General features: G+C 36.3%; 1 protein-coding gene across 2 annotated transcripts in view; it reads left to right on the top strand.

The window, feature by feature from the left end:
• Window positions 1-17,862, top strand: part of Raver2 (ribonucleoprotein, PTB binding 2) — a 78,293-nt gene that overhangs the window by 19,287 nt on the left and 41,144 nt on the right. For both annotated transcript variants that reach the window (XM_047540354.1, XM_047540344.1), the window contains exons 2-4: window positions 1,651-1,717; window positions 8,422-8,891; window positions 12,160-12,351. In XM_047540354.1, the coding sequence (XP_047396310.1) occupies window positions 1,651-1,717; window positions 8,422-8,891; window positions 12,160-12,351 (729 nt within the window). The remainder of the gene's footprint in view (window positions 1-1,650; window positions 1,718-8,421; window positions 8,892-12,159; window positions 12,352-17,862) is intronic.

Genomic DNA, 17,862 nt, shown 5'->3' with positions numbered 1-17,862 from the left:
AAGCATTACTAAATAATCCTCTTTATTTTTCACATGATAGGTGATCTTTTTTTCATCCAACTTTACATTTTTATATCACTCTTCTTTTCCTCTTTCACTGGGTTAAAAAGGAAAATATTTCTGAACTTGTAACTGTCTTCTTATTTTCCTCTTCTATACTGTTCTTATGATTATTTTTTATGAGAATTACTCTTATAATTGAATAGCTGTTAAACCAAGTTACAATTGTTTTTTTAACTGTGGATGGTGGTGTGCTGTTTTGAAAGTTAACACTGGAGGTAAGGCAGCATGCCATAGAGGTGAAGTGGGTGGTCCCAGCACCCGGCTGTGGTAAATCTCCACTCAGCAAGTTGCTACTGTATGACTTCAGCCACTTGACTCCCCTCTACTCTGCTTTTCTGATTTTTAATTAAAGACACACGTTCAGGGTCTGGGGTTGTGGCTCAGTGGTATGTGTGAGGCACTGGGTTTGATTCTCAGCACTGCATATAAATAAATGAATAAAAATAAAGGTCTATCAACATCTAAAAAATATTTTAAAAAAGAAACAGGTTCTGTGCCTTATACCTACTGAAAGCTAAATAAGTTTTAACTATAATATAGCAATAATAAGAATCATTGTTACTGAATTAAGGATTTAGGTTATATACTTATACAAACACCTGTGTATGTTTAGTTATTGTTATATAGAACAGGTCAGTTGTAACTCTCCAGTGTGGGGTCTGAATGTCCACCTATGTGATAGTCTAATTCCTTTGAATCTGTTACATATTATAAATAAAATCTTTAAGGCCATATATCAATTCAAATACATTTATTTTAATGTATATTTGGATGCCTGTCTTATGCAAAGCAATACAGGTTATATAGAAATACATAAAATAAAGTTCCTATACTCAAGTACTATTAGGAGCCAATGGGAAATAAATTGAAACTACATACTGTACTTCAATGGTTGTTAGTTAGTTTATAACAAGGGATTTCTAAGTTAAAAATCTACAAATTGTGTATTACAAGAAATACAATGTATATTTCCTTATTCTGCATTATTCATGCTAAAAAATTTACAGGTGTGTATACTATACTACCTCTGTATGTAGCATACAAAATAGAAATAAATATTATATTTATTTCCATAAGAGGAATAAAATTATGACTATTGTTTACATCAAGAAGAATGAAGTCACATTCTATGGGAAATTATCAGAAGCAACTTCATGAAAGAACATTTGAACTGGGATTTCAAAGCATGCATGGGATTCTAGACAAAGTTTGAGACCTTTAGTGATTTGTTTACCCCATGCTAGGTCAAGGCCTAAGTGTGAGCAGAAATACAGAATGGAGACAGTGTGTGCTACACTCATGAGACCGTAAACGTACCGTTTGAGCAGGAGCATGGCCATGGGGAGGGGTTGCACGGGGGAATATATTTGGATGTGCAGGCTGGTGCCATATCTGGTGGACCTTCCTGTCTTTAATTTAAATAAGTATTAGGGAGAATTCACAAAAGGTTTCTTTTTTTTTACATGGGGCGGGGCCCTAGGGATGGTGCTAGTTGGGGTAGGCTAGTCGAGCTGCATTAGCCCTTAACTGAATTTGGGTGCTTATTGAATTCATGTTTGTTTGTTTTTTTTTTTTTTTCTTTTTCAGGAAGTTCATGATTTGTTAAAAGATTATGAGTTAAAGTACTGTTATGTGGACAGAAATAAACGAACAGGTAAGATTTCGGAGTGGGGGGGAATATACATGCTAGAACCCTAACATAGATCTATTAATTATTTCAAATTTAAAAAAAAAAAAAAAACAGTAAAAAGAAGCATTGCATAGAAAGATGAAATCCAGTTTCTATTACCCTCAATTCTATTCTTCCCCCCTCTCCTCACCTCCTGGTAGCACTGAAGAATTTGATACCTATTTTCCAATTTCTGCATTACATTGTGGTAGTCAGTAGAGCTGTTCGCAGACTGTTTTTTTCCTTCTGGGCATGAGATAAGATAGTATTTCCCAGTCCCTCTTTGAAGGTCAGAGTGGACATGCAATTTGCATTTTGATAAATACAGTGGGTGAAAATGGCATGTATGCCTTCTAGGTGGAAAGCTTCAGAGCCACCATGTGATTTTCTGCTTGCTGATCCTGCTGCCAAGTTATTGGGGAAGGTTAGAGAACTTTTTCAACGCAAGTTCCAGAGTGGTTGTAATGAGCAAAGCCTCCTTTTTTTACCTTCACATCAGCATGAGCAAAAAGAAAACCTTTTGTTTTGTTACATCGTTAAAATTGAGGAACTGTTATCACAGTATCTTGATTAATACCTGTAATTTTACTATATCTAGGTACAACTAATGGTATTTTTTAACTTTACATAAATGGTATTCTAAATTTTCTTTTGGCATCTTGCTTATTTTTTATTTTTCACTCAACATTGCCAGGATGGGGGGGGGGCAGTTAGGGGTGAGAGAAGAATGGAGGAACTTTAGATTATGTAGAGGGAAATGAGAGGGAGTGGGGTATGAAAAATGGTGGAATGAGACAGACATCTTACCCTATGTACATGTATGATTACACGAATGGTATGAATCCACATCACGCACAACCATAGAAATGAAAATGATGTACCCCATTTGTGTACAATGAATCAAAATGCAGTCTGTAAAAATAAAAAAAAAAATTTTAAATTGCCTTTCAGATCTTCCCATGTTGATACATATAACTCTAGTTCATTGATTTAAACTGCTACATGTTTTCACATAAATTTGTCACAATTAGTGTACCCATTTCTGATAGGCATTTAGTGTTACAATGTTGCAATACCTGTGCATCCCAACTGTTTCCCCCGCAGTTGAAGTGCTGTGTCATAGGGTACACAAAACTTCAGTGTCACTAGGTATTGACAAAGGGATTAGAAATAACAGTCTTCTAGCTCATAGGACAGAGGTAGTGTTATATCCACCAGCCAGAATGATACCCTGAATGAGCAAAAAGAAAACCTTTCGTTTCATACAGCACTAGGAAAAATAACAAAGGTTTTCCCTCAGGAGGGGGGAAGATTGCTTCTAAACCAACGATGCTCTTGACCTACCTAGTAAAACTTAAAAGCAGACCAGGAAAGATCCAACTGTTTCCCGATAGTGTAACCATACCCTAAAACAAAACTCAAGAGTATTTGTATAAATATAGAAGTATCTAGCACTCAAACAAGACCAAATGTACAATATCTGGCATCCAACAAAAAATCATCAGACATTGCAGAGAAGCAAGAAAGTACAAACTGGGACTGGGGTTGTAGCTCAGAGGTGGAGCTCTTGCCTTTCACACTTGAGGCGCTGGCTTTGATCCTTAGCACCACATAAAAAAATAAATAAAATAAAGATATTGTATCCATTTACAACTAAATGTGTATATATATATGTAAATATATATATGTAAATATATATATATATATGTATATATATATAAATTTTTTAAAAGGAAGTACAAACCATTATGAGGAGAAAAATCAATCAAAACTGACCTGGAATTGATGCACTTAAATTAATGAAAGACATTAAGCCAGTTTTTATAACTGTTCTTTATGTACAAGAAATTCTAATAAAGATTGAACATGTTAAGTAGAGGCATATTTTAAAAATTTACCAAATCACAGTCCCAAAGATGAAAACTACAATTAGCAGTGGGGTAGATACTGCAGAAGAAAGGTTAGTGAATTTAAAGGTAACAAATGAAATTATTGAAGATGAAACATAGAGGAAAAAAGACTATAAAATATGAATTATTTAACCAGTGAACTGTGGGACAACTTCAAGAGTCCCAATACTGTAATAACTGGAATCTGCAGAAAGGATGTTGGTGGCCATGGTAAAACAGATAAAAGTCTGTAAAGAATTAATGGCTAAAAGTTTTCTAAATCGATGAAAACTCTAAGCTGATTAACTTAACCTCAAGCACAAATGTATAAAGAGAACTACAAGGCACATTGCAATCAAATGGCTTATAATTCACATTAAAAAGGAAATCTTAAATGCAGGAAGAAAAAAAAAGATGTTTAGAGAAACAAAGATAAAGATGTTACAGATTTCATGGAAACCATACAAATGAGAAGACCAAAGGACAACATTTTTTTTTTTCCTTTGTTGAAAATGAAAATAGTCAGTATAGAACTCTTTACCCATTGAAAATATCTTTTTTTAAATTAGGGTAAAATGAAGGTGTTTTTCAGTCATACAACAATACTGAAAGAATTGTCATCAAACCTGCATGGTAGGAAATATTTTAGGAAGTTCTTCAAGCAGGGAGAAAATGATACTAGATAAAAATCTGAAACTACACATACACACACACACACACACACACACACACACGCACACAGAGGAACACAAGTACCAGATATGGTCATGTGGGTAAAGACTTTTTCTTAATATTTAAATCTATGTACAAGATAATGGACTCTTTAGAGTAGAAATAACAATACTGTATTTTTAAATTTATAACACTTGTTGAAATAACATGAGTAATAGGCAATAATACAAAGACTGGGAGGGGAGATACGGAAGTACAGTGTTGTAAAGTTCCTGTACTAGTTATACATGAAGTGCATAATATTACTTGGCAGTGGACTGTGATATGTTGAAGATGCACTGTAAGCCCTAAGTCACCCACTAAAATAACACAACAAAAAACTTCATTAACTGTAGTAAATGGTGTTTCCTTGAATTTCATTAGCAATGATGGCATCTGGAAAATGTATAATTAATAAGTAGAGTGATAAAAGATAATTACAGTCCTGAACTATAACCAGAGCTTTCTATAGTAGATATGAGAAAATTATTGTATTAAAATACAAACACTAGAACTGGGGATGTATCTCTGGGGTAGAGCGTTTACCTAGCACTTGTGAAGTCCTGGGTTTAAGCCACAGCACCAGGGGGGCTGGTGCTAAACCAAACTAAAGTAGGATATATTAGGGGAAATTTTTTTGGCATGCTTTCCATCATATTTGTCCCAATAATGAGTTAATTAGTAGGGCAAGCAATGACTTGTCTAACAGTTGGGACCAACTGTGGAATATTTAACACAGGAAAAGAGAGAGAATTAATTCTGAATTCCCTCATGAGCTTTCCACTTTAAAATGGCATCTGCCACTTCCACCAGAGCCAATGTGAGAAAAATTTATTGCTTTTAGTGAATTTGTGATCTTTGAAAGAAATGGAAGAAGCTATATAAGGGGAAAAGTGACCTTTTTTCCTACTGCTTGCAATTTAAAATTTTTAATTTCTACCATAAAATCTCTTACTTGGGTTGAGCAAATGCATATACCAAAAGGAAGAAAAATAAGAGATTGTCACTTTAAATGTATTATTGCTCTGTGGATGCATGCATTTATTCATTTATCTAGCACTCACCATGTGTCATGACTGTGGCAGTTGGTGGGGATACAGTCATTAGTAATTTCAGGAGTTTACAGTTTAGTAGGGTATCAGGCATCTAAACAAATTATTTTACAATGTAGTCTGATACATGCAACAATTCAAGCAATGTTTAAAATACGCAGGCCTTGTAAAACCAGGACTGGTGAACTCCAGCTGGAAGGCAACATCAGGGAAGGCTTCCTGGAGGCCCAGATGCAGCAGTCCTTGAGCTGAATTTGAAATTCAACCAAGTAGCTGAAGAAGCAGGATCTTGTAGCAGGGGAACTGCATGTGTAACGTACAGATGCCTGAAACAACTTCATGTTCATGGGGAGCTACAGATAATTCAGTATTGTTGGAGAATAGAGAACTGTGTGGGGAGGGGAGGGAGTTCAGCCATCAGCAAGGCTGGAGTCAGACTGGGAAAGACCTCGCAGGGCGTGTTGGCTGAGCCGGCTGCGGCTGCGTTGGTAATACCAAACCATTGCCGTCTGGGCAGTAAACAGACACAATTAAGCTTCTGTTTTTGAGAGAGTGCTTTATTGTCATTGTGAAAAAAAAAAGGATTAAAAGGAGGAAAAGCTAGAGGGACAAAGTAAAGAGGATGGATTCAAGACCTATTGAAGGATGGAATTTGAGAACTCTTTATGCGGGAGATGAAGGAGACAGGGTCTAGGGTAATTCCCAGGTTTCTGATTTGTGAGTGTGAGGTTACTAGCTAAAATAGGGAACAAAGGAAGATGAGCAGTATTGAGTTTTTGTTTTTGTTTTTCTTGGTGGCAGTCGGATGAAGGTCATGAATAATGTTTGGACACTCAGATGGGAATGTGTGTGTGTATGGAACTGAAGATTGGAAACCTTGATTTGGGAGTTACTAGGGTACAGGATGCCCTCTTGGACCTCCAGACTGGGTTATTTGCTGTATTTAATCGCTCTCGTAGTCCCTCCGACTTCCTCTTTGATGATAACACATTTGTGACTCATCATTTAACATTTTGTATTCCCTATGGGAGTGCGAGCTCTATGTTGAAAGGACTCTTACCTGTTTGTTCTCCAGTGCATTTCCAGTGCCTAACATGGTGCTTGTCACATAATATTGAATCCAGTGAGAGGAGACTCGATTGCCCCGAGGAAAGAAGGTGTAGCATGAGAGAAGAGGGACTGTGCTGGAGCTGCTGGGTACAGGCACATGGGTGTTTCCATGTGTGAATCTGCCAGGAAGGACACCCAGGAGAGAGTTACCTTATAGCTGCACAGAGGAGAAAGATGTAACAAAGGAAACAGGAAGGAGTGCTCAGACAGGTTGGGTATTCGAGACCCAGGAAAGAGTACACCAAGGAAGTTAATAAAGGGAACGTTCAACAGTTCCAAATGCCTTGAGAATTCAAGTCAAATATAAACTGATGATTTTATGGCTGATATTAGGAACACAACCAGAATTTACAAACTGTCGGTTGGTTTATTTGCATGTTTTAGGGAATAGAGTTAAACAATATTTTATATCAGCAAAAGGGGTGAAAGAAGATATACAGTCAACATAACTTAAATCATTTAAAAAGAGTGTTGGAAACCAAGAGATATTCTCTCAATAAGGATGGCAAAGCTATTTTTTCTCTAGTGTTGGAAGAGTTGGCTCTTCCTTTGGCAATGATTTCCTTGCATTTGGAGACCACATTAAATGAAAACTGTTTTTTTTAAACGTTAGCTTCATACTCAGTGTGGTGAGATGCTCACACTGAGAGCCAGCTACATGTGCACTAAGACCAGTTGAGGGAAGAACAGATTGAAATGACAGGCAGAATTACCCATGCTATTTATATTCTTCCTTCCTTTCTTGCTATGTACATATTTTCTATATACAACTCATTATCCTGCTGTTCTAATTGAATTTGGGTAAATTAAATGCTTATATGGAATAACTCCACTGTATGTTTCCAATGGAGTGGAAGAGAGGAACTTTCTGGAGAGCAACTTACTTATAATTTGTGGATTGTCCTGTGTTATTTCTTTTAATAAGGGGCTTTCCAATTTTCTTAGAAAATTGCTCAAAATATTTTTATTTTATTAGGAAAATAGATAAAATAACATGGCTAAAAATTTAATAGATATAAGATTTTTTCACTGATTTAGAACCTTATGTTTATATCATTTTGGGGAAATGGTACAAGGGATCAAACCCAGTGGTGTGCTACCACTGAGCTACATCCCAGTCCTTTTAAAATTTTTATTTTAAAACAAGATTTTGCTAAGTTGCTGAGGCTGGCCTCAAACTTGTGATCCTCCTGCCTCAGCCTCCTGAGTATTCCCTCCTGGGAATATAGGTGTGCACTACCATACCTGGCTATATTGTATTTTTATTGTATAAATTATACGAATTTGTTGTTTGATGCTGGAATGATTTCATTAGGTAGAGAGGACAGATTTTTTTTATTGTTTTACCAGGTTTAAAATTAGGCTCTTTGTCTAAGAAGATCAGAATCTTGATTTTTTCATTAGATATTATTCATAAAAGTATACCAAAGTATATCATTGGTGGGTTGTATCAATCTAAGTCATCTGAGTTTAAGAAAATACATGTGTGAGTTAATGAGAACTGGCTCTCCTCCTTTGGGCAGTTGGTCTTTTTTCTATACCTTCATTTTTTTAATGAAGGTTTCATAAAATTTTTGTATCACACGTTGGGGAAAAATTATATCTCCATATATTGGAGATTACCAAAAAACCTCTCAGTATGTGGTTGGATTTTACAATGGAACTCCTAATATAATTCTCATATGTTCTATTTGAACAATTGGCCATGGAATTAGTTTAGTGAGGTGTCAGCATTAAGAAAACTGTGAAATTAAATTTTTAAAAATTGGCACTTTGCATATAATAGGGGTATAATTTCATGATAATTTTGTTTCAGAAAAATTGTGTGTGGACCTAAATGTATTTCTTACTGTAGGTCACAGTTAAAAAAAAAAAAAAAAAAAAAAAAAAAAAAAAAACCTCTTTAATTCACTTTATTATCTTCCAGCTTTTGTTACCTTATTGAATGGAGAACAAGCCCAGAGTGCAATTCAGATGTTTCATCAATATTCTTTTCGAGGCAAAGACTTGATAGTTCAACTCCAGCCCACAGATGCTTTGCTATGTATTACCAACCTGCCCATTTCTTTTACATTAGAAGAGTTTGAAGAACTTGTTCGTACTTATGGAAATATTGAGAGATGTTTTCTGGTCTACAGTGAAGTTACTGGCCATTCCAAAGGCTATGGATTTGTGGAATACATGAAAAAGGACTTTGCTGCAAAGGCTAGATTGGAACTATTGGGTAAACAGTTGGGAGCATCAGCACTCTTTGCACAATGGATGGATGTTAATCTATTGGCCTCAGAGCTCATTCATTCTAAGTGCCTTTGTATAGATAAACTCCCTAGTGACTACAGGGATTCAGAAGAGCTGTTGCAATTTTTTTCCAGTATCCATAAGCCTGTATTTTGCCAGGTATGTATATTTAGGAAACCACCTAGAAATTTCTGTGTGTATATCTCTTTTATGTAAACTCACACATTTATTTATCATACCTGTATGAATAACACAGTGGGTAATTTGATTCTGTTCTAGTCTACAATGAAGACATCAATCTCATGTGAAATTTTATGTCAATTCCTTCTGTTCAAGAGCCAAACTATATTGTGTGTAGTTCCGTATGCCTTAGCAAATCCATGGCTTGCTCATTCCCCTACTCATTCCATCCATTTGTCCAGCCATGTGTTGATTAATCCATTTGCTTATCCAACTCTTAGTTACTACTCTCTCTGTGCCAGACTCTATGCCAAGTGGCAGAAATGCAGAGAATAGAAGGATTTTCTCTCTTAATTCCTCAAAATTCTGTAGAGGAGAATAACAAGTAGGCAAGTAATTGCACATCCTGTATGAAGAGTGAGATAACGGAATATAGAAAAATGTCACGAAGTTTAAAAGGAAAGCACACTTCTATCTTAATGGAGTCATGGTAGGTGAGAGTTTAGAGATGATCCTGAAAACTAACAATGCTGGTGAGAAATGTCAAGTACTTTATAACAGTAAAATTAAATATATCCTAATAAATAGACTCTACTGTGTATAATTCCTTCCCTTCCAGTTATTTGACAGTAACTGATTATTTCTGTTCCCTGTCTTCATTTCTTCCTTTTCTTCTTTACCATCTTCCCTTTCCTTCCATGCTCTTTCTCTTTTTGCCTCTCCTTCTTTCCTTTTTCATTCTTTAATCTTACATTGGTTGAATTCCTACTATTGCAATAGAAATTTTGGAGTTGGGGAGTGCATATATGTATGTATTTAAATTAACAGATAAAATTGCATGTGTTTATCATGTATAACATGATATCTTAAAGTATGTACACACTGGGAAGTGAGTAAATCTAGTTAATTATAATATGTATTACTTCACAAAATGGTCTTTTTTATATTTGTTTATTTACTTATTTTGTGCATGCCAGGCAAATGTTCTACCACTGAGCTATACCCCCAGTCCCTGTGATTGTCATTTTTGTTACAAAAACACTAAACATTCACTCTCTTAACATTTTTCAATAATACTTTGTCAACTATAGTCACCATGTTATGCAACAGACTTCTTGACCCTATTCTATCTTAAATTTTCTATCTTTTGACCAACATTTCTTCAATCATGCCCTGCCATTGTCCCACCTGCTATTATCCACGATTCTGCTCTCTAATTCTAGAATTTCAAGTTTTTTAGGTTCTGAATATGAGTGAGACCATGCAGTTTTATATATATATTTTTTTCACTATATTTTTATATATATGTACATTTTTTTTGCTGTATTTCTTTTGGTTTTTAGTAATATATGTATGTACATAAATACGATTAATGCTTCCATCCTTTTTCTTACATTTCCACCCCTACAATTTCAATATAAGCATCAAAGAAACCATTCAAGAATTTTATAAAATTAGAATATTTTGTTATAAAGTTTTATCACATCTTTATCTAGTTATTGAAGGTTGATTGACTTATTGATATGCTATTCTTGTATACTAGAACTCTCATAGCAATATCATCCTGTAGCCATACATAATTCTTTGTAGCTGTAGTTGAGGCTTTGAAGCAAATATGAGGGGAAATGCCAGTCATTATTCATTGCATTTGAATTATGAATCCCACAGTGACAACAACCTTACAGCTAGATTACTGAGTCTAGCTTTACATAGACAGAAATGCTTGCTACAATATTTTCAAGTGACCATTCAGCTTCCCAAACACTTCAAAATGTTGCAAAATTAACTGGATCCCAAGTTGAACCATTATGTCTTTGAATGGCTTTCACACTGAACTGAAATATTACTCTCTAAAACTACTGATGCCATGGAGTTAAAATGATTTTGTCATTTGGAAGACTTAAATTTATATTAAATCTTGTGAAAGAAGGGAGTCATCATAATGAAACAGGAATAGTAAAGAGTATTTTAAAATTTCGGATTATTAACACAACAATATTAGAATTCTTTCTTATCAGTGAGTCTGTTAAACTCAGGCCCTTCTGCACGGTAAGTTTGCATAGACTATTAAAGACAAGTCACTGTGATCAAGAGACCAAAGGGATTGGTAACTTTTACAAATTCGATTTGAAGTTCTGGCTTAGATTATGAGAATACAGTTGTTTAGAAGAAGTACGCATTTTCACTTTTTCCTACATGATTGGAAAATGTTTGATGGACAAAATGACATTTGAGGACAATTTTAAAGGGAATAAAGCACATGAAGGAAAGAGAAATTTGGTCTAACTTTAGCAAAAAGTAGAAGTCAGTTAAGTTTTTAAAATAACGGAAACTGAAAAGAACTAAGAAGTGATTTATTTGTAATAATGTCTGAGATGCCAAACCCACATAGAAGTGTTGTCAGTGTGTCTACTCAAAGACGCACAAACCTGAATCTTGTCACATTGATCACTTTGCAGCATAAATGTATTTAAGATAATTCAGACATGTTCAAAACTTAGAAACATTGTAGTATCTTATTTTGTTCTTATTTTTGCTCTTTGTGCCAGTCTTTACAGATCCAGGACTTTAGTATCTTCCCTTACACTCCTACAGGTGGGTGACTAGAAATAAATCAAGTTCTACATGGCAGCAATTTACTTAGGTCACTTTCAGAAATAAAGGTTGTGTGTTACATATGGTTTTAACAAACCTGGGGTGCAATTTTCAGAAATAAGGTTTTCTGTGGTATACTTGACCAGATTCCTGGGATGTGTCCAAACTACTGAACTAAAAGTTGAATGGTTCCTACTGCCTTTCTACTCTTGAAAATACTAACTTTATTTTACATTGACATGTGTTCCAGTAATTCTTCAGTGTGTTTCATTGGCCATAAATCCAGTGATCTTATTTTAAAGAAAGTTTTCATTATTATGTCCCCATATTTTCCTATAAATTAAATTTTTTCTTAAAATATATATATTTTTCTTAATATTTAGTGACTATTATCATTTGGGCATGGACTGTTAAAATAAATTAGAAAAAAAATCAAAAAGCAAAGCTGACAGACGCCTGTTTTATCTTCCTGTCTTCAGGAAGGGTTGCATCTGAGCAATGAGTCAACTTTAGTTTTCATAGAGAAAGAAAACATTATCTTCACCAGCATCACATACTAATATAATTGTTCTTGAATTTGAAAATTATTTCTCATAAGTTAATGTTTCTAGTCAACATCAAAATTCCCTTTTAATAAAATGTATTGTATCAGCTTGCACAGGATGAAGGTAGTTACGTTGGTGGCTTTGCAGTGGTTGAATATCACAGTGCAGAGCATGCTGAAGAGGTTCAGCAAGCAGCAGATGGCATGACCATCAAGGGAAGCAAAGTCCAGGTTTCCTTCTGTGCCCCAGGAGCACCCGGACGAAGTACATTAGCAGCATTGATAGCGGCTCAACGTGTGGTAAGCAGGATTTTTTTCCCCTCTTTTTTAGGATATAGAGCATTCTCATATTATCTTAATCTAGCTAGTTTATCCAAAGTAATGATCATTAATTGGACCATTATTATATTTCTCTTACATTGAAGATATTCATCTTTTTTTTAAGTTGGCCAACTAGTATCTTCATTAAATCAAAGGCAAAGTTGTTACAAAAAAAAAAAAAAAAAGAAAAAAAAAAAAGAAATTTGAGTCAGTGTGGTGATGCACAGCTATAATCCCAGCTACAACAGAGGCTGGAACATGAGGATTACAAGTTCAAGACTGACCTGGACAATTTAGCAAGTTCAAGACTGGCCTGGACAACTTGGCAAGACTGTCCCAAAATAAAAATAAGCCAGGCGCAGTGGCGCACACCTGTAATCCCAGCGGCTCTGGAGGCTTAGGAGGCTCACAAGTTCAAAGCCAGCCTCAGCAAAAGCGAGCGCTAGGCAACTCAGTGAGAACCTGTCTCTAAATAAAATGCAAAAAATAGGACTGGGGATTTGGCTCAGTGATAAGTGCCCCTGAGTTCAATCCCAGGTTACCCCCCGCCAAAAAAAGAACAAAAAAAATATAAATATATATAAAAGGACCTGGGATGTAGCTCTCTGGTAAAGTGTTCCTGGGTTCAATCCCCAGTACCTAAAAACAGACAAACAAAAAATCCAAGAAATTGTATTTAGTAAAGTGTATTTATCTTGAGAAAATTTTTGAAGGAATTCCATTCATTCAGCAAATATTTGAGTTGCTATTCTGTTGTGAGTTTTTTATTTATTTGTTTGATTATTTTCCAGTGCTGGGTATTGAACCCAGGGCCTCATGCATGATAGGCAAGCATCCTACCACTGAGCCGCATCCCCAGCCCCTGTTGTGAGTTTTTAATGCCTCTTTTTCAACAAGTGTTCGTAAGCATCCATAGCGCAGGTCTCCTCTTTTGCTTACATGGCACGTTGTACTTACTTCTCTGTTGTAACTGTCTACTTAATTCCCTCTCTACTTCTGTAGCCTCAAAGCTCCTTAGAGATGTCAGAGACCATATCTTCACAGCTTTTAGCCTAGTGCTCAGCAAATATTTGAAATCTTCTGGGGAAGATTTCATGATGAAGGTGACATTTTAGGGTGACATTCAAGAGTGAACGAGATATTGACATGTGTTGATGGGGGTGGAGGATAGGATTGCCAAATACAGATTTTGCATGCGTTCTATTAAAAATTATTTGCTGTGTGTCTGACTCCAAATTTAACTGAACATCCTGTATTTTTACTTGCTAAATCTGGGACCCCTCAGGAGGGAGAGAGTGGTTACTCTAGGTGGAAAAAAATGCTCAAGGAGTAGTCTGAGCCAAATTTGCACGCTTGGAGAGTGGTACTCAGTCTAGTTGGACCGTGTTTAGAGAGGAATGGGTTGAAGCCCGAGAGCATGGACTGTGTGGAGAACTCAAAGAATTTAGGTTGAATTGATAGGCAATTTAGAACTTGTATAAACGTGGTGCGACTGAATCAGAGATGAGCCATCTGGAGAGTCATCTGAAAGGGGTTTTTTTGTAGACAATCTGGAGAGAGGAAATTAGAGAACTGGACAAGCTCTTACTCTTAGGCCCTCACTCTCTCATCTCCCATCCTCTTCCTGCCCCCTACCCTCTTCCACTCATCCTGGTCCTCGATCCTTTCTCTCGTTTGTCTTAGTTAGCTGTCCCCTTCGAGGTTCTCATTCTTATATCCTTATGTAATTCACTGCTTCCGCCATTGATTCACCATCAACTTCATTTCCTCTGGTGAAGTTGTCTCTTCATGGTGATCACTATGCTGAGCTTAAAACACAGTTTGTCTAGTCACCTACTTCTGAAATCAGGGCCCTGTGTCCTCTTTGAGAAAAGCAAACAGCGGGGTAGCTTGATGCCATCATGGACGAGTGGCATGTGAAGGCCATGTGTTGAACTCATTCCTTCATCTGCCTGCATTGCCTGCTTCCTTCTCTGCTCAGTAGCATTCATTCCGCAAGTACTTGTAGGTTACCCACGACATGCAGTCAGAGATGTCTGGACTCACCAATGAACGAAGCCAGTGAAGATCTCTGCCCTCTTGCAGGAAGGGCTGGGCCTCCTCCTGCCCAAACAGGAGCTTATGGCTGTGCCCCATCCTCAGGGCCCTGGATCATTCCCTTTCTACTTATTTTTACTTGCTCCACTAGCTCCATCCCATCTGCTATAATACACATCTTTTCATGTCAATACAAATCTTTTCCTTAAAAAAGCCCTGTCTAGATATTGGCCTTTATAACCATATAACCAGAGTTTATTGAACAAAAAGGTCCTGCTCACTGTCACCATTTCTTAATTTTCCATTTTTTCTCTCTGTCGAATGCAATGAAGTTTCTGTCTCTACTAGTCAAGTGAATCTGCCCTCTTTAAAATCAACAGGCATTTCTTAATATTTGTACCTTGCAGGTACTTTTTAGTCTTTTATTGCTTGATCTCTGACATTTAAAACTCTCGCTGCCGTGAATTCTGTCACACCTTTCTTTTCCCTACCTGCCTGGTGGTTCCTTCCCTTATTCCTGTTTTTCCCCTCAGGGCTGATATCGTACACTTCTGTATTTCACCTTCTGACTTTCTTTCTCTAACATAGTCCAATTGCCTCAATAGTAGCCTATTAAGGATGACTTGCAGACATGTTGTTTTGAACCAAATTTCTCTAAGCTTTCAGTCTATAGTTCCAAGTGCTTGCTTATTAGCCTAACTTCACATTAAATAAATAGTTCAATGTCAGCATTTCAAAAGAAAACTATTTTTCTCTGGGACTGCTTTTCTATGTTCTGTAACAATTTTATATGTCATCAGTTCATCCAGACTAAAACTATGTGAACCAAAAACTCAGTTAATTATGATTGGTGTCCCTAAGTCTGTATGTCAGAAATTTCAGCAAGTCCTTTCAACTCTACCTCTAAATCACAAGTCCTTGAGACCTTGTCTGCATGTTGTCACTTCAGTCAGGAAGCCATCTTTTCTCACTAGTGTGATTAGAATAACTTCCCTTCTATTGGATAGATAGGTTTTCTTCTTCTGGTTTGAAAGGTATACATTCTACCTGTATCTTCTTTGGGGTTGTAGATACTTTATATTAAGGTAGAGGGGAGTGAAAGGAGGGGAAAGGGGTATGGGGGTAGGAAGGATGGTAGAGTGAAACCCACATTATTACCTCATGTACATGTATGACTGCCTGACAGATGCAATCCTACATATTTTAGTAATTTGGGTTTTCTCTCTTGTGGGTTATAAATGTATATGTACACAGATACATGTATATAAATATCACATAAAGTTCATTCTCTTTAACTTTTGTTTGAATTTTCAATATCTTTGCTGTTTCTTAACTGCTTGATTTGTGTCTCAGAGGAATGTATTAAAAATTTTCATATAAAATTGTTGATTTTTTCTCCTTATTCTGTCAGTTTTTGCTATGTATATATGTAGATATATAGAATGTATTTGAGTATATATTAATTATTGGGTACATGTTTGTTCATAATCATATTGATCATTTTATCAGTATTTTTGGTTTTGTTTTATTTGTTTTTTGCCTTGAAAATTTTTGTCTGACATTGCAATGGCTACTTCAACTTTCTTTTGGTTTATATTGCCATCCCTTTCTGTATATTTTGTTTTAGGTATATAACACTCTTTGTTTTCCCTTCCCTTCTGTTGGATAGATAAGGTTTTCTCCTTCTGGTTTGAGAGCTATACGTTCTATGCGTATCTTCCTGGGGGTTGCCCCTAACTCCTTAAAGAACACCCCCGGGTGTATCAGTGCTCTGTCTTCTGCTGAAGTCACTCTCACCTGCACTCATTTCCTCCATCCTGCCCTACTACCACCATATAGGTGTCTACATTTTTACTTTATAATTGCCTTTAATATCATTTTGTTGTTTTATGACCCTATCTTTTATAAACAAGATTAAAATGATAATTACATAGATTAATTTCCACATAACAGGCAATATTGTTTTACCTTTCTTTTCTCATCAGAGTACTTCTTCCAAGGACTCTTTGAAAGATGTATTCATGTGGTTATCCCTTCTGATGATGTGTATAGCTGGGAAGATTTTCATTTCTTTCTGATACTTAAGTACTAGCTTAGCTAAATACAAAAATCTAGGTTCAGAACTTTTCTCCTGTAATACATTGAAGATACAAGTTCATCCTCTCCCTGAGTCTCATGCAGGACTTTGAGAAAGGAGTTGCTGTTGATCCTTATTTCTTTGGAGTTATTCTCTTTCATATTGGAAGCTTTTCACAGTTTTTCTTTGGGTTTGATGTCCATAAATTTTATGACAAGAAATGTGAAAAGGTGCAGGGCTTTTTTAATTTTTATTTTTTTGAACATCCTATTTGGGACGTGTGAATTCTTCCATTTGGTAGTCTTTAATATCCTTCAATATAAATGAAATATTCTCAGTTATCATTTCTTCAGAGATCTCCTTCATATTTCCTCATCAGGATTCTTTTTTTTTTTTTTTTTTTTTTTTTTTTTTTTTTTTTTTTTTTTTGGTGGTGCTGGGGATTGAACCCAGGGCCTTGTGCTTGCAAGGCAAGCTCTCTACCAACTGAGCTATCTCCCCAGCCCTTCTTATCAGGATGCCTTTTATGTAGATATTAACTCTTCTACCTCTGTCCCTGTCATCACCCTGCTTATGTTTGTTTTCTTGTACTTTCTACCTCTTTAACCTGATCTTTCAGATTGCTATTTTATTTTTTAATCATACACATATATATGTATATATTTTTTCTACTATTTTACTCATCTGTTAAATCATAGAGTAGAGTTTCTTCAACTTTCTCATCTATAGAATTGGGATACTAATACCAACCTGTAGAATTGTTTCCGAGGAGTGTGTGATCTAACCCACGTGAAGTGGTGCTTTTATTTTTCTCAGTGTTTATGTTTCCACACCCATTGTTGCTCACCAGTTAGTCTTTATGACTGCATGGCTTTGCTTCATGTTACTAATAAAAATTCATTTTCTTTTTAGACTTCCTTGCTATTTCCTATCCATTAATTTTGCCTTCTGTCTTATAAGCAGTCCAGTTTGTTGCCTTTATTTTTGAGCAGTTCTAGTTTCTAAACGTCTAGTTGCTGTTTCCTGTGAACACACACGTCCTGGAGGCAGCTATCAGCTTCCTTGTATGTCAGTGTTTATGGTATGGGGCGGGGTGCGGGAGCTGGGGGTGTAGCTCGGTGGTAGGGCATATGCCGCATAAGGCCCTAGGTTCAGTTCCACCTCCTCAAAAATTGTTGGGTGGGAGAAGGAATAGACAGGCTAGAGGTAAATCTGGGACTTAGGCTAGGTCTGGGGAAGGCAGGCAAGGACTTCAGGCAGAGATGCTCTGCCTTCACCATCTGGATTTGGCCAGGTGCTGCAGCCAGACAGCCTGCAAGAGCCTCTCTCCTCTCCCCTCCATGCCTGTGCTCAGTTCTGCCTCCCTCCTGCAACTC

Source organism: Sciurus carolinensis, chromosome 1 (assembly GCF_902686445.1).
Source record: "Sciurus carolinensis chromosome 1, mSciCar1.2, whole genome shotgun sequence".
Taxonomy (NCBI): domain Eukaryota; kingdom Metazoa; phylum Chordata; class Mammalia; order Rodentia; family Sciuridae; genus Sciurus; species Sciurus carolinensis.
Note: the sequence above shows the minus strand (reverse complement) of the source record. Positions and strands in the feature narration are given on the sequence as shown.